Below are 20,291 nucleotides of genomic sequence, written 5' to 3'. Positions count from 1 at the left end.
CTCCTAGTAGGAGGAGAAGCCACCGAGCAGTCAACCAGAGCTGGCCTTGCCAATGGAAACTAACCTCGTAGAGTTAGCAGGACCTTTCTAAGCATCATTTGGGAATCTCTGTGTGGCCTTTGCAAGGCAGTGTCCTCCCCATGCCTCACTGCCTACATCCAGAGTCTTGATATTACCATACATACCTTTACTTCATTCAAATAAGAGAAATAAATGTAACTCTGCATTTATCCTCAGTATTATCATTCAATAAACAGACTTTGGGTATGAAGGACATTTTCATCATATGTACCAGCACACAAATTGTAATTTAGAGATGAAAACGAGTATTCTATAATTTGTCAAATCTCTGTTGTGCTAAGTCACACTAACTAGCTGTGTCATAAAAAGTAGTGGCACAAAGTCATCCCAAGTGACTCAGCAAAATTTTTCTAACCTCTGCACATATATTTTATGATTATGCCTCATTTAATCCCCCCTTTTCTAGTCAAAGCAGAATTGGTCAGCAGGAAAATCAATTTCTAGAATTAGGCCTTTAGTTATTAACCCCGCAGCAGATTCTTATATTATGAGATGGTTAATACACTGTTATTCTTGAAGCCTCGTAGATTCCTCCTAATTCTATAATGATCAGATTTAAAAATATTTTCCTCTTATAAATCTCTATTATCAGACAGTAGAGAAAATCTTGTTTTATCCAACAATGAGGAAAAAAGAACAAAGCCTAGGAAATGGGTGTATAGAGGAAAAAAACCTTCAGTTGCCATTGATGGAAAATATTTCTCAAGTTTAAACCAAATCAAACAAAAAGCACATGATGATATATAGTCCTAATACAATTTTATTGAGAACCAGTAAGTCAAATCCTTTACAGAACATGAAAATACATATGATCCCAGCCTTTCCCATTAAATGACAATATAACATTTGGGCAGTTTTCCTGAATATCCCAAACAGTTTGCTTTATAATTAGAGAAACAGTTCGTCTATAGCTCAATAGTACAGAAAACACAGGAATGAGGTGCTCTTATTTAGCGCAAGCAGAAATGAAATTGGAATTCAGTGTAAATAATAAAGGACTACAGATGAGTTCTAGTAGCCAAAGGAGTGTATGCGTAAATAGTCACTCTTCACATTTTCTGTTTCTAAAGTAGCTAGTAAAAGGCAGGACCATCATAAGATCAGACAAAAATTAACCTGAGGGACATAGTAGCAGAGTATGTCTCTCAATTCAGTTATTTAGGAAATGTTAATAAAGAAAGTAACCCTAGATCCACTTTTACCTAAAACTCTACCTACCATGAAGGTTTTTGATGCCAAATAATTGGAACTGACATGAAAGATAAAAAGAGAGCCACATGACTCAGGATTAAAGACTGACAACTCAGGCCACATTACAGTCCATAGTATCTATGGAAATAGGATAGTAATAATAGTCCATGGTATCTATGGAAATAGCCAGGATAATGTTAACATTTTTTACAAGATGAAAAGTTAACTATTTGCAATTTCTAAATTACTATAGAAACAGAAACATGTGACGGGATAAATGAACACTGACTGCTTGGTAACCTTTGAAGGTTTTATTACCTAGTCCCTGTACAGAGATGAGAGATGGTATTGAGTTTTCTAGGAAGCAACTTCTGGGAAGGATTTTTACCAAGAAGAAAAATATCCGAGAGAAAAATATAACAGAACTAGAACTGAAACAATGATGCCACTGCCTTTTAAAACTAAGAAGCCTAGTATAAGTTTCTTTAGTTACTACCATGTTAGGGGATTGTCTCAGCGTTGTAGGCTTTGCCTGAGTTTAAAATCCCATCAAAACTTTTTTGCTCTTAAGCATAAATACAACAAATAGTATACATATAAAATTGTGCCAGTTTAATACGTTTTCAAAAGCTTAAAACAAACAAACAAACTTGAATTGTGTTTGTGTGGATGAATTTGCTAACAGATGACCATAGCTAACCCATTGATGCTGGGGGTTGCAATTTTTTGTGTGAAAAATCAGACCTTGGCAATGACTTTGAGCAGTAGTATGCAAATGACTCCCACAAACTTAGCATTCCAGTAATGGAACACTAGGCATAAATGGGTTAACAAGAATCTTACTTGAAATGTTCTTCTCCCTGCCTTGAAATCTTCCTGGGGTTAAGCATTGCTATCACGATACTTGGAGAACTGTGATCAAGTCTCCTTTGGCTCAAAGAAAGTGTTCTTTTCCCTTGCTTAGTAACGTAGCTAAAAGCATAGGCACAGTAGAGTAAGACATTTAACTAAACCAAATGAGCTTTATTCTTTCAAGCTGAATACCACAGACAAAGGCAAATTAGCTTTGCTGTGCACTACTTTTACTTCTTACTGTAAGTGCTGATGTCGCTGACTGAAAACTTTCACAAGAAAGGCAGAGCATGCACATGCTTACCAGTAGCACTTCAGCAATCTGAGAGGCACAAGGTAGTGCCGACTTACACAAGTCAAGAAGGAGGAAGCTGATCCTAGAAATTGAGCAGTGGGCTGCTTTTTAAATCCTACTGCCAGTGGCCTTTAAAGGGTTGATTTCCAATAATATTAGCTCTTTTGGTGCTAAACAGGAGATAATAGGAGACTGCTACCTGCAGGAACCAGCACACACTCAGTGGGGATTTGGTTTGAAGTTCCAATAAAAATAGCATGTTTTTGTCACCAAGAGAGCTGTGAAATAGGCACATTTAAAATACTTAGACCCTGTTATTTTAAAGCTACAATTTTTTTTTTTTTTTTTGCAAAATCAGTTGCAAAATCTCTTTTGCAAAATCAGTTGCAAAGAGACAAAACAAGCCAGGCAAAGGCAGTATTGGAAGGAGGAGGAGTAAAAGCTGATGAGTCAAAACATTTGTACAGAATCTGAAGCACCAGGGAGTCTTTATCTAGTACAGAAAATCTGATTCTGTGGTCTCAGAAACTGCTGAATTGTTAAGCCTAGGATACACAAAGATGCATTTGTTCTAAGCATGAACTCTGGATAATACCTCCTCAACAAAAAGCATTTCTATTAAAAGCTTAGTGTTTTTGTTCAAGTTATTGGTTACATAGTATTCCCTTTCTCATCCCCCTTTTTTAAAGCGAAGTAGAATACTGTACTATTTAGTGAAAAGATCAAAGTTCAGATAAATTGATAAGAAGGAAAATATTTTATGGCTTATACCAAAGAGTCAGCACTAGTGCATAGTCACTGTAAAAAACTCAAGTTAAAGTTTAGAAAGTCAGTCAGAGTGGACGGAAATCCTAGGTCAAAGCATATTCCTACATAGAAAATTAGCTTCCTGATCTTATATGAATACTGAAAAACAAACATATTTAAATAAAGAGTTCCAAAAAACCCGGATTATTTTAGAGAAAACACAAACTGTTATTCTTAGCTTAACTTGAACTAACCTTCGACTCAGAATTTTCACAATGATCATCACGTTTTATAAGTTTTTGATTAAAAATGTTGGCTTCTGAAGCCTGTATGCCTTGCTGACAAAAACAGGCAAACCTGAAAGTATGTTTACCTCTAGTCTAAATAGGCATCAAGAATTTTAAAAATGATATTTAGGTCCCAAGTCCAGATTGCAATTCTTGGAATTTTTCTCCTGGAAGCATTTCATTATATTTTTGTCCCCTTTCAAAATGAAACACCTAGGGAAAAGCAAGTCATAAAATTGTTTGCCCTCCAATTGGAGGAAAAATATTAAAGAAAAGTGAAGTGCAATACCCAATAATAGTCACATATTTATTTTTATCTATATTGAGTTTCTTTTAAACATTTTTAGAACAGTAACAGATGGTTATATTCATAAATTTAAATAAGATTTCTTCCAAGTTCTGGAACATATATATACAACCTCAAAACACTGTACATATCACTCACTCTCCCTTTAGGAAGAAATGGAAATTAAAGTTAAAAGACTTCCTTGGATACTGTTAAGTAAAAGTAAATGATAATGGAAATGAACCAAATGAAAGACAAAGTCTGAAAAAAGCTAACAAAATCAAGCGCACAGTTTGACTCTTTGTTTCCCTGGAAAGCAACAAAAGCACTTAGCTTGGGTTTGAATACACAGAAAGGGTCATGCAGTGAGTTGCAGGTGGCATGCTTTCCTTTCAGAGTTCAAATGCAGGGAACCTGGCTTTTGCGGGGACTAGCAGGTCAGCCAGGAAATATATTGTTCCAGCCATTCCTGAAGAAAGAGAAAGAGGCAAAAGTTATTATACCAAATGACTCCATTTCATAGGATGGCTTTTTTTTCCCTCCACAAGTCAACAGCATTTCAGTCTATTCAAACACATAAACATCAACAAAGGGTGCCCACCAGTGACAGCCTCGTCCCTAAGGTCTGAATCAAGGCCACACTGGAGGGGAGGGTGGGGATGTCCTCTTGGCCCTCCTCCTTCAGCATCCTATGGCTTTTTCCCCACCTCACTGACACCCCCCGAGAGCAGTTACAACTCTGCAAAAACAAAGGATGGCTCCATTTTTTTTAACATTAACAACATTACAATATTAATGGCAATGATTTAAATGAAGTGTAACTCTGTCTATGTTTACAGACATTGTAGTTCAACATTAGAAGAGATCACTAGTGAGGTGCTCAGCCTTATATCCCAGTAGAAGACTGGAGAGGGAATGGAGCCAGACAAGTTTAAGTCAGAGCCCTGCCATTTACCAAACGTAAGCTCCTGAGCCTCCGTCTCCTCGGCTGTGACATGAAGGTAGTAGTGCCTGTATGTTTTTTGCTGAATGATTTATGATGGCATCTGCAAAATGCCCCACATGTGCCTGGCTCCATAAAAGGGAGTAACTCGATGACTACTAGTATTGGGACTGTGGTAGCACACGTGCTAATTGATTTTTAATATCGATTTAGCATATTAGGAAATAAAAAAGTAGTTTAAGAATAATTTAATTTTTTGATAAAACTTAAATTCAAATACATTAATTAGCAAGCAGAGAAGTAGATGCTGATATTATAAGGCAAATAAATAAAGTGTACAAAATACCTTCAAAGAGAGAGAAAGGGGTGTCTGGTGTTCTGCATCCATGTTCTCCATACTCTAAGCACCATTCAGCAAACTGAAAATGAGACCAAGTTAAATTAGTATAGTGATTTCTTCCAGAGACCTCCCGAAAGTTAAGAGGTTGTCTCTACAAATTACTCTGAAAAGTCAAACACTACCTTCACATCAGAGAAAGGAGACTAATGCAGAGTAAAGGATGGTCTGAAAGAGAGTACACAGCGTGGGAGGAATTTAATGAGCTGTCTGAGTCACGTATCTCCAAGGTTATTTAAGAAGAAAGGCACTAAATCACCCTACATCTTTATTTTTCTCCCATAAATGCTGCTGAGTAGAATTATGTCCCTTTAAAGGAATGCTAATTTAATTGAAAGGTTTTTGAAGATTTTCCTTAAATAATGGTATTTGTTATCCAAGACCTACGATTTTAGGGATAAATGAATTAAATCAGATGAACTAGAACCCTTTCTACAACCTCCTGGGAGACCTGCTTTTTTTTTTCTTTTTTTTTCAAGATGGAGTTTCACTCTTGTCACCCAGGCTGGAGTACAATGGCATGATACCAGCTCACTCCAACCTCCACCTCCCGGGTTCAAGTGGTTCTCGTGCCTCAGCCTCCAAAGTAGCTGGGATTATAGACGCGTGCCACCACACCTGGCTAAGTTTTTGTATTTTAAGTAGAACCCACGTTAGCCAGGCTGGTCTCGAACTCCTGACCTCAGGTGATCCACCTGCCTCAGCCTCCCAAAGTGCTGAGATTACAGGTATGAGCCACTGAGCTGCCTTCTATTTGGTGGTTCTGACTCCTACCTTACAGGCCCTATACAGGTACTTCATATCCTGCGTGAGGTTGTAGAGTGTCAGGAAGGCATAGGCATTCCCTGCAGCACCGTGGCACAGCCCATATCCCTTCTTCAGCAACCCATATTGCCAGATCACATCAGCACACTGATAGGCGTCACAGAGATACCTTTCCTCTCTGAATACCTGCAGAGGCAAAGGACATGCATTCTATTATACCGGATATAAAAGAAAGTTTCATTGATACTCCTTCCTGATAGGTAAGGAGGAAAGAGGGAGATGGCTTGGCAAGAAAAGGTAAAGGATTTAGTGACAGAGGGATGTGTTATATTGCTAGTGACAATTACTAAAATCTACTAGTTTGGCTCTTTGTTTTTTAAATTGTGCATGACTTTGGTATGTACAGTCTAAGTTTTCTGTGCATGTGTGTTTGTTTATATGGATGTTACTGAGGAAGCAGCATTATTTAACTTGCAACTTGCTGTTAGCATGAGTGACCTTCCAAAGAACACATGCTCTCTTCTTTGGTAACTATGATGTCCTCTTCACTATTAGGAAGTTTCTTTACACACTGGAGAACAACTGTTCTTTAGGAAATATGCAAATTGAGTATAAAACAGTAGACTTTGTCAGAAAAATAGACCTTTACAATTTTTACGGCCTCCTGTATCTTCATCAAAGACTGAGGAAATATTCTGAGTAGGTATTTTTAATAGCTCATTGCAACCTAAGTGTTCTTAAAAGTAGGATAAGGCAGTTTAAAAAGTTTTTCCAATATGAATGTGTCTAATTCTCTGAAATGTAGAATTTGATACACTGGCAGCTTATTTATGAGATGCCAGTGCCTAGCAATAATCTGCAGAGTTGTAATTTGTTGATTTGGCACCAATGGTCATAGACATCTTTTTTTCCCTCAACTAAAAACCTTTGATTGCAGTTCTGTGAGGGCATGCTTTTTATTAGTGTTATTTATGCACTACAATGGAATCGTACAATATTTGTCTATTTATATCTGTTTATTTCACTTAGCATAATGTTTTCAAGGTTCATCCATGTTGTAATATGTATCAGAAAGTCATTCTTTTAATAGCGGAATAATATTCCATTGCATTGTGATATGTTCCATTGTATATATGATATTTTCTTTATCAGTTCATCTCTTGATGAATACTTGGATTATTTTCACCTTGTGGCAATTATAAATAATGCTGCTATGAATGCTGGTGTACAGTATCTATTTGAATCCTTGGTTTTGGTTCTTTTGGGTACACACCTAGGAGTGGAATTGCTAGATAATATGCTGGATCATAAACAGTATCTCATTGCAACCTAAGTGTTGTTGAAAGTAGGTTATGAAACCATGCCTGCTTTGGTACAGAAAGATGGTGAGAATGAATTATAATTCATTTAGCAAAGTGATCTTAGGTCCCACAAGAGATTTATTTATTGTTCCTTTATGGATTAAGGTAAAACTAATTTTAAATTATAAATTTTTGGTTATTAAAAAATTTTTTTCAAAAATACACACAGTACCTTATAGGCCTGGATGAGCATGTAGATTACCCCAGGGGCGCCATGGCACCAATGGACAAGCAGATCTCGATTATCACCTATACATGGAGGGTAATTGCCAGAAGGGAACTTCAGCTGGCAGACGTAGTCTACGCTGGGCTTGACCAAACTATGTAACTTCCCTTGGCTCACTTGAAGGCTGGGCTAAAAATGAGAAGGAAATTATTAGTTCTGCTGAAGCAAACAAACCTTCCTAGATCTCAGTATATTTAAACCAGAAAAAAAGCATGGCTAAGAGGAAATGGAAGGTCATTAAGAGGTTTTGGATTTCATTCAATTTTTCCACCTACTGGATGCCTTTATTTTAACCTTTTGTGATTTCATTTAAAAACTTTAAACAATGGGACAAAATAAAACTGGGCTATTAGCTAACTCTTAGGGTCTTTTGTATATATTATTTTTCTTTTTTATTTGAGATGGAGTTTCATTCTTGTCACCCAGGCTGGAGTGCAATGGTACGATCTTGGCTCCCTGCAACCTCCATCTCCTGGGTTCAAGTAATTCTCCTGTCTCAGCCTCCCAAGTACTTGGGATTACAGACACCTGTCACCATGCCCGGCTAATTTTTCTATTTTTAGTAGAGACGGGGTTTCACCATGTTGGCCAGGCTGGTCTCGAACTCCTGACCTCAGATGATCCGCCCGTCTCGGCCTCCCAAAGTACTGGGATAACAGGCGTGAGCCACTGTGCTCAACCTTTTGTATATATTGTTTTTCAATATTGTTATCTACATACATATAAGTAATTTTCCTAAGTCAATGTCTGAGAATGTGAGTGTGAGAGAAGTTTCCCACGGTTTCAATATATAAAGCAAGTTTTAAAAGTCACAAAGAGATGGCACTAGACAAACCAAGCATGACTTTTGTTATTACATTTAGAGAGGAGATAGGTGGTATTTTCAACAGAAAAAGGATACTAACACATTAAGAGACCTGGAATCTAGATTCCAAACTATAGCATGCCTCTAGATCAGGTCTGTCTTTTTACAGAGGATTTAGGACTGATCTAAATGCCACATTATTTTGATATAACAACGTACAGATCGAAAGGACATACTGACATAGAGCATATGAGCTACCATTTTTGATACTGTTTTAGTTTCTCCTTTTGGTCCTGTTCTTAATTCAATGACTGCTAATGTCTTTAACAGAGTCAAAGTGCTGTTATGCTAGGCAAGGTGTGGGGCATGTGGTGGTGAGGGGTGGCAGTGGTGTGAAGCACAGGCAGGAGGTGGTTGTGGTGGGGTCACAGTAATGTTGACAATACGACTTCCACAAGATTCTGAAAGTGCACTGAGTTATTTAAAAGACAGATTTCATTTTATACAAAGAATAGCATTAAAGCTCGAAGTGTTACAGTAGAATGAGTGGACTCTCCTCAAACTTGCAGGAATTACCCAACATGGCCTAAAAATAATAATGTTTCATTTTATGTTAATGAAGGGGTACCTACTAGAATAGACTTTCAGGATTAAAAATTAAATCATTTCATATAGATGATAACCTGCAAATGAAAAAATCAATACTTGGGTTTTCAGATTTCTTACTACAGCTAACACAAGGAGAGAGTATGTCTCATGATTATTTGTTTAAATGAAAGTTTGATGAGGCTGTCTAGTCACTATGTGTTCTGATTATTTGTTTCAATGAAAGTTCAATAAGGCTGTCTAATCCTCTTTGGAGAGTGCCTCTAATATGTTTGATTCTAACTAACCTTGAAACTTCAGAAGACTCTTCTTTCCTGAAAACTTTTAGGAATCCACATTTACTACTGGGAATAGAGAGGAAGACATGCACCAGAAAAATAAAGAAATTTAAGTCTAAATGTCAACATCCTAATTATATAACCTCTAATTGAAAAGTGTAGAATAAATACGCCAGTTAGCCTCTGATTGCCACTAACACTCAATGTGTGACTCTGCATTCAAAAGTAATAATAACCTTGAGTTTTTCAGTTCTGTTGTCCTTGTTTATTTATAGGCAGAGGGCAGGTCCAACACTGATCTTGCATTATAAGAGTCAGCTACTCAAAGAGCTGGTAGTATGTATATCCAAGCACTCCTGCTGAACACGTTCAGGAAACACTTTTCTTTATGTCACAGTGTGCCTTGGGAAGGTGACAGGGATACCTCTGCTGCCATTAAAAATCAATTGCCATGAATTCTTACTCACAAGTGCCAATTTCTCCTTAAGGAGTGCTTCAGAAGTCTCCCAAAACGATGCTCTCATGAGAAGTCCTCTTCTGATCTCTCCCAAGTTCTGTTTGCTGCAGTAAATGCTATTTGTCTTTAGTCTATTTGACTTTGGTTGATGTGCCCCAATAGTATTAGATCCTAAGAACTGCTGGGCAGAGCATATTCAGCTGTTTTTCAGGTAAGTAAAAGTCTCCTCAGCTTTGCTCTCTAAGTAAGCATTAGGCAACAAGCGCTCATTTGTTTTCTATTGATTTGGTTCCTATTACTGGAATTTGTTGGAATGAGTTGTGCCTTTTAATGTGGAATAATATTTTTAATTCAAAGCACTGGCTGCAAGAGCAGAGCAGAGGCGCTTCATGCAGAACTATAGGTCAAACTACTTTAGTTTGCCCAAGTGATGCTAAGTGGGCAAGTAGGGTAACCTGTAAATCAAACTTCATCTCAAAATGCAAGGCCTTTAATGTTTATACATTTTTAAAGGCACCTTCATAAACATTACTTTTGTTTGTCTAGGTCAAGTTAATTACAAGGAGAGTACTGTAATGCAGAGGTTGACAGAGTGACAAACTAGAACTAGAACATCTGTCTTCTCACCCATGATAGTACATGGGTCAGGAAGGACATTTTAAAGTTCCACCACAATCACTCCTTACCTGCATCAGGTAGTAATAAATTCCAGCCAGGCCATGAGCAGCCCCTACATAATATTCCTGGTACCATTCATACATCAGTGGAGACTTTGCCGTGAAGTTTCTCTTCCTAGCTAGGTTTTCTCCAGAGGTTAAAATTGTTTCACAAATCTGCAGAGAGAAAACCAACCAAAATAACAAGTTAACTGAACAAAAACCTTCCTGGAGGAGGTAATGACTTTTCTGCTACGAGGTACTGAGGAACACGACAAATTAGACACTAGCTTTCAGCCAGGGAAAGGCATAGTTTAATTCTTCATCAGAGAGTGGGACTATATTCAGCCTAGAAGGGGGAGGGCATAGAAGATCGTGAGCTCTTTGCATTACAGTTTACGAGTTCGCCTGTCAAAGAAAAGCATAAACTCCTCTAGGCACCACCAAAGCAGACCCTTCATCTGGGAGGTGAAATTTGGCTCTAATTTTCTTTGGAGAGGGCCTCTAAAATTCTGAAATGGAGCAGACTGGCCTTCTGACTGAGTTAGAAATGTTTCCAACAGCACTCCGTAGGAAGCTATTGGTTCTTGGACTGTGCCCAACCTTTAGAGGTCCAGATACACCTTCCTTTATTTGGAATGTGCTAACTGGAGAGACACAAACAATAGTTTAGGCAGACAGTAAGTAAATGGGATCCTAAAGAGACTCCTAAAAACACAAAAACGTGGTACCTGCTGAATATGGCTTTGAGGAATCTTTTCCACTCCAAAGTTCTTATTGACAAAAAGAAGAGCATAGATGTAGCCTATTCGCCCATACAGCATTTCATTTGGAGCATGAGGATCAATCTTATTTAGGTGAATTAGCCTAAAAATAAAAATACATGCCCAAAATAATTTGAAAGGAATCAGGTATTGGTGTATACTTAAAAATGGTACATTGAAAAAATACACCTGCACACATAATATGTGTTTATACATACATAATATCTATCTATAGAACAGTTACGGTTCACAGATTAGCCCTCCATTAAATTTCTTCACTTAACAATGGAACTGACAAATACATTCATAAAACGAAAGAATACAAACGTATGGCTGAGGTTATCCGAAATCTCCCTAGTTCCTCATGCAGGCAGGCCCTAAGGTGAGTATTTTAGCAGTTGGGGTCAGAGAAGCCAAGAACTGCTGGCTCTGAGGCATTTAGCCCAGAGAGGGGACTAGGTTAACAAATGGCCCATCACCTCCTTCCTTGGTTTATTTCTTAATGTGTCACCAGGCCTACCTGAAGTAGGTCTCATCTACCACAGTCAATAATACATGTAATTTTTTTTTTTTTCTTTTGAGACAGTTTCACTCTTGTTGCCCAGGCTGGAGTGCAATGGCATGATCTCGGCTCACCGCAACCTCCACCTCCCAGGTTTAAGCGCTTCTCCAGCCTCAGCCGCCTGAGGAGCTGGGATTATAGGTACGCACCACCACACCCGGCTAATTGTGTATTTTTAGTAGAGACGGGGTTTCTCCATGTTGGTCAGGCTGGTCTCCAATTCCCAACCTCAGGTGATCCGCCTGCCTCAGCCTCCCAAAGTGCTGGGATATAGGCGTGAGCCACTGCAACCGGCCAATACATGCAAATGTTAATAGCACAGAGGTGTCAGTCAGGTCTCCATCTCCTCAATCTCCCAGCCTTCTAGTTCTCCTCAGAAATCACCATGGTTACCATTTTTGTGTGTGTGTATTCCTAGATTCTATGTACACATAAGCATAAATATACATATTTATAAATATTCTACAGTTTGCTATTTAACAATACATCTTGACAATGATTCCATAACAGCACACAGAGTAGTCACGTTCTTTGTAATACTTGCATAGAATCAACCCCTACGGATTCAATCCCTACGGATAGACTCAGTTCAGCTTCTCAGAAAAAGTTACTTTCAGTTCTGGTTTCAGGTAAGATGGAGTAAACATGCTCTGCACCTTGTTTCTCCCCCAAAATGTGGCTCTAAAACCTGGACAGGATAGAGCAGCTATTTGCGGTCTCTGAAAAGCAAATAGTAACACACAAAAAGAGGAAGAGGACAGGAATCTGAAGTACCACCAAACCATTGGTGAGTTTACCATTTTTTCTCTCTGGTATTCCCCTGGTCTGAACTAGTACAGCCCAAAACCCAAAAGTAGACACAAGTAGGCTGGTAGAGACCCAGAGGAAGCCCTCTAGTGCTATCTGAACAAACTCCTAATATCAGAAGGAATGGGTTAACCCTCCATTTTTCTTTATTTTCCTTTTCTCAGTTCTCTTGTGCCCCAAGCTACAGGCAATTTCATGCTGGGAGAAGGTACGAAGGCAAGGGGAGCCCTGGGAGTCTAAACTCTGAGGAAGGGAAACTTCTCCCCAGATTGGAGGACCTGCAGTCTCAGGAGGGGATTGTAAGCCCCCATTGCTTTACTTCTCTGTCCTCCACATCACCTGGCCCCAGATGCATGCGGTCATAGATGTGGCAGAGCAGGGTCACCAAAGCCCCAGCCTTTTCATCAGAGACCAAAAAGGGAAGCCTCAGGAACCAGCAAGTAGGGGAGATCACAGAGGGAAGTCAGTTTAGGAAAGTAACTCTATTTGGTAGTTTGACCTCTGAGAATGAACCTTTTTCCCTTTTGGTGGGGAGGGGAGTAGGCAGCAAATACGATAGGGAAGAAAAATGTCCTTGATATTTTAGAGTTGTCACATGAAATTTTGAAGTGCATCTCAATCATCCCTAAATTAGCCTATAAATTTGATATGATCCCATTTAAAACATTTTAATTTTTGGTGAAACTTAACAAAATATTAGCACAAAGATCCAATGACACTCTGGAAAAGAGTAGTAATGAGACGACATTAGCCCTAACAAATGTTATCAGGTAGCTTAGGACACTAAATCTTTGTTCTTAAAATTTTTCATCTGTGAAATAAATAGTCCCTTCTGGTTTAGAAATTATCTTGTTTATCTATATGGAAATTTACTTTTAAAGTAGTTAAGTATAAGCAGTGTGCCGTGCCTGTGCATGTCTGTCATCTAACTTCAGTCTATACACTAGGGATGGTTAGTTAGCATTTGAAGTACCAAACATCAGGTCCCTCCAACCCCTGCCCCAAAGTGATGTATTTGAAGCACTCGAAGCAGGAGTCAACATTCAGAGGTACTCAGCACTGAAGTGCCTCTTTTTCATATAGGAACTTTATCAACATCTACACCAGAGAATTTGTTGTTATTAAGGATTGATAGAAAATGGTTTTTCATTGGTGGAGTGAGTGGTAATGATGGGCTGGAGGTTTGGGACATGGTACGGGCTTTCCCACTCTTTCGTGAATAAAGTCTAAGAAGGGCTTGAGAGCAATGTGACTTTCTCTGAGCTACAAAAACAGGGTAGGAGACTGTATGTATGTATGTATGTATGTCTAAATAGTATCTTCTTCTAAAGAGTACCTTCTTCCTAAAGTGTTTGCACATTTGGCAGAATTGGGCACCCATGTGTGCTTTCATTTGAGCACAGTAGGTAGGGGTATAGCTGAGGGGGTCTACAGCCTCTACTGCCAATCTCTGGAGACCACCAATATTTACAACGAAAACAAAATCAAACAAAATCCCAAGCAAACAAAAATCTAACAATTGTTATCACCAGGCTATAGATACAGTGAAAACATCCTAGCTCAGCAGGGAGGGTAGATGTGAAGGAGAACAATCTTCCTTTCCCATCTCCCTCTCCACTACTTCCGCACGCTTGTGGTGAGGGGAGGAGAAAACATTTAAAATTAAGAGGATAGGTTTTAAAAAAGCAGAATGAGATGATTTTAGTGAGTGAAAGTGGCTGACAGTTATGAAAGAAAGACTGAGAGAAACTAATGAAGGAGTCTTTAAGGGAACTTACTCCTCAGCAGGAAAGGGGTGAAAAAGCATGGCTAGTTGCAGTTAGTGAAAAAGTTTAAACTTTTTCATATTATACCCTCATCAAACTGAGGCAACTCAAATTAGTGAAATATGCAAATGCTGGCTCATCCATTTTTTCTTCTACAAATATAGGCAATAATAATTCATAGTGAAACAGTGGTTATCTTAGGAATAGATACACTAAGAAATCGATAACCAAGAAACTTGGTTAGAGGTTTCTTTCCTTTTTCTTCTAATACATTTTCTTGTATACTTTGACCTTCTTAAAATAACAGGGCTTATGGATAGAATCATGAGCCATTTTGTTTTCTACTTCGATACCATATGTATCTACGCACACAGACTCCCTTAATTTTTAAAGGAAATTTTTAATTTTTTAATACAAGTTTTAAATGTTTAGAAACATTTATTAAGAATTTTTTTTCGGCCGGGCGCGGTGGCTCAAGCCTGTAATCCCAGCACTTTGGGAGGCCGAGACGGGTGGATCACGAGGTCAGGAGATCGAGACCATCCTGGCTAATACGGTGAAACCCTGTCTCTACTTAAAAATACAAAAAACTAGCCGGGCGACGAGGCGGGCGCCTGTAGTCCCAGCTACTCGGGAGGCTGAGGCAGGAGAATGGCGTAAACCCGGGAGGCGGAGCTTGCAGTGAGCTGAGATCTGGCCACTGCACTCCAGCCTGGGTGGCAGAGCAAGACTCCGTCTCAAAAAAAAAAAGAATTTTTTTTCTCACGCCAGAACTGGGAGCTCAGTAATGTTGGGGCCATAAGAAAACAAAATCTGTTTATTAGATACAAACTCAACTGTTACAGTAAACAATGAATGTCTCAAGTTTTGGTATGAACCTATTTTTAATATAAATGTGTCAAAGTGTATAGAATTTCAATATAAAGTAATTTTGATTTACTTTTGCAAAGACTGAAAGAACTATGCAAAACAATTACTGTAATTTTTTTAAACACACGCTGCTCTATGGAAGTATTACACAGAATTACTGCACTGATTCCAATGATATTCCAACTGAAATAAAATATTTGAACCACTGCATTAACTCCATTCCTTTTTTGCCAATGTTATGACATACATTACCACTAGGTGGCAATATATAATTAGCATTCTATTTACTTTGCAGCCAAACACATTTGCATTTGCAACATTCAAAGTAGGTAGCAAATACCTTTCAAATATTTATTTAAAATGAAGTACTGCTGGGAGCATCTTATTAAAACAATACAGTTTAGGGTAATAAAGGAAGTATATCCCTTTTTTTCTGGATTTGAATTCAAATCGCTAAAATTCATTAGTTGGGTTCAATGATTAGCAGGACTTAACTGCAAGTTGTGCATGCTACATTCTCAAGATAAAATAAAGAAATGACATCACTGATAAGTCATAATGGTTATTTTATGTGTTTTCAGAAACTCTCAAACCAACAAGCACTTTGTTGCAGCTTCATTTATTTGTTTTGATATGTTGATATTAATGCAATACAGAAGAGATAAGCAAGTCACTGAAATGTCACTGAAGGAAGAATAAAGACACACAAACAGGATAGTTCTGTTCCACGCCTCACAGTACTTCCTCAGGGTGTAACTGGGGATAGTTTTTGGCCTTGTATTTTCAAAAGGTTTGTAACTTTTAAAAACAGATGTCCAGTCTCTGGGCAGGGCATCTCTGAAAACAAGGCAGCAGCCCCAGTCAGGGGCTATATAGATAAAACCCCCATCTCCCTGGGACAGAGCACCTGGGGGAAGGGGTGGCTGTGGGCACAACTTCAGCAGACTTAAACATTCCTGCCTGCTGGCTCTGAAGAGAGCAGTGGATCTCCCAGCACAGTGCTCGAGCTCTGCTAATGGACAGACTGCCTCCTCAAGTGAGTCCCTGCCCTCCTGCTTCCTGACTGGGAGATACCTCCCAGCAGGGGTCGACAGACGCCTCAAACAAAAGAGCTCCAGCTGGCATCTGGCGGGTGCCCCTCTGGGACAAAACTTCCAAAGGAAGAAACAGGCAGCAATCTTTGCTGTTCTGGAGTTTCCACTGGTGATACCCTGGCAAACAGGGTCTGGAGTGGACCTGCAGCAAACTCCAGCAGACTTGCAGCAGAGGGGCCTGTTAGAAGGAAAACTAAGGAAAACTAACAAACAGAAAGGAATAACATCAATATCAACAAAAAGGACATCCACTCAGAAACCCCATCCGAAGGTCACCAACGTCAAAGACCAAAGGTAGATAAATCCACGAAGATGGGGAGAAACCAGTGCAAAAAGGCTGAAAATTCCAAAAACCAGAATGCTGCTTCTCCTCCAAAGGATCACAGCTCCTCGCCAGCAAGGGAACAAAACTGGGTGGAGAATGAGTTTGACAAATTGACAGAAGTAGGCTTCAGAAGGTGGGCAATAACTCCTCTGAGCTAAAGGAGCATGTTCTAACCCAATGCACGGGAGAGAAGACCCTTGAAAAAAGGTTAGAGGAATTGCTAACTAGAATAATCAGTTTCGAGAAGAACATAAATGACCTGATGGAGCTGAAAAACACAGCCTGAGAGCTTTGTGAAGCACACACAAGTATCAATGGCCAAATTGATCAAGCAGAAGATAGGATATCAGAGATTGAAGATCAATTTGATGAAATCCAGCATGAAGACAAGGTTAGAGAAAAAAGAATAAAAAGGAACGAAAGCCTCCAAGAAATAATGAACTATGTGAAAAGACCAAACCTACGTTTGGTGTACCTAGAAGCGACAGGGAGAATGGAACCAAGTCGGAAACACTCCTCAGGATATTATCCAGGAGAACTCCCCCAACATAGCAAGACAGGCCAACATTCACATTCAGGAAAGAGAGACCACCACAAAGATACTCCTTGAGAAGAGCAACCCCAAGACACATCATCATCAGATTCACCAAGATTGAAGTGAAGGAAAAAGTGTTAAGGGCAGCCAGAGAGAGGCTGGGTTACCCACAAAGGGAAGCCCATCAGCAACAGCGGATCTCTATGCAGAAACCCCACAAGCCAGAAGAGAGTGGGGGCCAATATTCAACATTCTTAAAGAATTTTCTACCCAGAATTTTACATCCAGCCAAACTAAGCTTCATAAGCAAAGGAGAAATAAAATCCTTTACAGAGAAGCAAATGCTGAGAGATTTTGTCACCACCAGGCCTGCCTAACAAGAGCTCCTGAAGGAAGCACTAAACATGGAAAGGAACAACCGGTACCAGCCAATGCAAAAACATATCAAACTGTAAAGTCCGTTGAGACTATGAAGCAACTGCCTCAACTAAGGGACAAAATAACCAGCTAGCATCATAATGACAGGATCAAATTCACACATAATACTAACCTTAAATATAAATGAGCTAAATGCCCCAATTAAAATACACAGACTGGCAAATTGGATAAAGAGTCAAGACCCATAGGTATGCTGTATTCGGGAGACCCACCTCATGTGCAAAGACACACATAGGCTTAAAATAAAGGGATGGAGGCTAATGGAAAGCAAAAAAAAGCAGGGGTTGCAATCCTAGTCTCTGATAAAAGACTTTAAACCAACAAAGATCAAAAGAGACAAAGAAGGCCATTACATAATGGTAGAGGGATTAATGCAACAAGAAGAGCTGAATATCCAAAATGTGTATGCACCCAATACAGGAGCACCCAGATTCATAAAGCAAGTTCTTAGAGACTACAAAGAGACTTAGACTCCCACACAATAGTAGTGTGGGACTTTAACACCCCAATGTCAATATTATATCAACAAGCAGAAAACTAACAAGGATATTCAGGACTTAAACTCAGCTCTGGACCAAGTAGACCTAATAGACATCTATAAAACTCTCCACCTCAAATCAACAGAATGTACATTCTTTTCAGCACCACATCACACTTATTCTAAACTTGACTGCATAATTGGAAGTAAAACACTCCTCAGCGAATGGAAAAGAATGGAAATCATAACAGTCTCTCAGGCCACAGTGCAATCAAATTAGAACTCAGGATCAAGAAACTCACTCAAAACCGCACTACACGGAAACTGAACAATCTGCTCCTGAATGACTACTGGGTAAATAATGAAATTAAGGCAGAAATAAGTTCTTTGAAACCAACGAGAACAAAGACACAACGTACCAGAATCTCTGGGATACCGCTAAAGCACTGTGTAGAGGGAAATTTATAGCACTAAATGCCCACAAGAGAAAGCAGGAAAGATCTAAAATTGATACCCTAACATCACAATTAAAAGAACTAGAGAGGCAAGAGCAAACACATTCAAAAGCTAGCAGAAGACAAGAAAAAAGTAAGATGAGGGCAGAACTGAAGGAGATAAAGACATGAAATACCCTTCAAAAAAAATCAATGAATCCCAGAGCTGGTTTTTTGAAAAGATCAGTAAAATAGACCATTAGCTAGACTAATAAAGAAGAAAAGAGAGAAGAATCAAATAGACACAACAAAAAATGATAAAAGGGGATATCATCAGTGATCCCACGGGAATACAAACTACCATCAGCGAATACTATAAAAAACTCTACGCAAATAAACTAGAAAATCTAGAAGAAATGGATAAATTCCTGAACACATACACCCTCCCAAGACTAAATCAGGAAGAAGTTGAATCCCCGAATAGACTAATAACAAGTTCTGAAATTGAGGCAGGAATTAATAGCCTACCAACCAAAAAAATTCCAGGACCAGACAGATTCACAGTTAAATTCTACCAGAGGTACAAAGAGGAGCTGGTACCATTCCTTCTAAAACTATTCCAAACAATAGAAAAAGAGGGACTCCTCCCCAACTCATTTTGAGGCCAGCATCATCCTGATACCAAAACCTGGCAGAGATACAACAAAAAAATAAAATTTCAGGCCAATATCCCTGAAGAATACCATTGTGAAAATCCTCAGTAAAATACTGGCAAACCGAATCCAGCAGCACATCAAAAAGTTTATCCACCACGATCAAGTCAGCTTCATCTCATCCCTGGGATGCAAGGCTGGTTCAACATATGCAAATCAATAAATGTAATCCATCACAAAAGCAGAACCAATGACAAAAAAATATGATTATCTCAATAGATGCAGAAAAGGCCTTCAATAAAATTAAACATCCCTTCATGCTAAAAACTCTCAATGAACTAGGTATTGATGGAACATACCTCTAAATAATAAGAGCTATTTATGACAAGCCCACAGCCAATATCATACTGAATGGGAAAAACTGGAAGCACTCCCTTTGAAAACCAGCACACAACAAGGATGCCCTTTCTCTCCACTCCTATTCAGCACAGTATTGGTATTTCTGGCCAGGGCAATCAGGCAAGAGAAAGAAATAAAGCGTATTCAAATAGGAAGAGAGGAAGTCAAATTGTCTCTGTTTGCAGATGACATGATTATATATTTAGAAAACCCCACTAACTCAGCCCAAGATCTCCTTAAGCTGATAAGCAACTTCAAAAAAGTCTCAGGATACAAAATCAATGTGCAAAAATCACAAGCATTCCTATACACCAATAATAGACAAAGAGCCAAATCATGAGTGAACTCCCATTCACAACTGCTACAAAGAGAATAAAATACCTAGGAATCCAGCTTACAAGGGATGTGAAGGACCTCTTCAAGGAGGACTACAAACCACTGCTCAAGGAAATAAGAGAGGACACAAACAAATGGAAAAACATTACATGCTCATGGATAGGAAGAATCAATATTGTGAAAATGACCATACTGCCCAAAGCAATTCATAGATTAAATGCTATCCCCATTAAGCTACCACTGACTTTCTTCACAGAATTAGAAAAAAATACTTTAAATTTCATATGTAACCAAAAAAGAGCCCGCATAGCCAGGACAATCCTAAGCCAAAAGAACAAAGCTGGAGGCATCACACTACCTGACTTCAAACTATACTACAAGGCTACAGTGACCAAAACAGCATGATACTGGTACCAAAACAGATATATAGACCAATGAAACAGAACAGAGGCCTCAGAAATAACACCACACATGTACAGCTATCTGATCTTTGACAAACCTGACAAAAATAAGCAATGGGGAAAGGATTCCCTACTTAATAAATGGTGCTGGGATATCTGGCCAGCCATATGCAGAAAACTGAAACTGAACCTCTTA

The 20,291-nt window shown here is 38.9% G+C and overlaps 1 protein-coding gene across 4 annotated transcripts in view; it reads right to left on the bottom strand.

Moving 5' to 3' along the window:
* Positions 1–823: 823 nt before the first annotated feature.
* LANCL1 (LanC like 1) overlaps positions 824–20,291 on the bottom strand; it is a 47,032-nt gene continuing 27,564 nt past the window's right edge. For all 4 annotated transcript variants that reach the window (XM_033230412.1, XM_033230409.1, XM_033230411.1 and 1 more), the window contains exons 5-10: positions 10,965–11,100; positions 10,264–10,410; positions 7,378–7,560; positions 5,854–6,030; positions 5,029–5,101; positions 824–4,208 (exon numbers count right to left, since the gene is read on the bottom strand). In XM_033230412.1, the coding sequence (XP_033086303.1) occupies positions 4,132–4,208; positions 5,029–5,101; positions 5,854–6,030; positions 7,378–7,560; positions 10,264–10,410; positions 10,965–11,100 (793 nt within the window). In that variant the 3' untranslated portion in view covers positions 824–4,131. The remainder of the gene's footprint in view (positions 4,209–5,028; positions 5,102–5,853; positions 6,031–7,377; positions 7,561–10,263; positions 10,411–10,964; positions 11,101–20,291) is intronic.

This window comes from Trachypithecus francoisi, unplaced genomic scaffold (assembly GCF_009764315.1).
Source record: "Trachypithecus francoisi isolate TF-2019V2 unplaced genomic scaffold, Tfra_2.0 Lachesis_group13, whole genome shotgun sequence".
Lineage (NCBI taxonomy): Eukaryota > Metazoa > Chordata > Mammalia > Primates > Cercopithecidae > Trachypithecus > Trachypithecus francoisi.
Note: the sequence above shows the minus strand (reverse complement) of the source record. Positions and strands in the feature narration are given on the sequence as shown.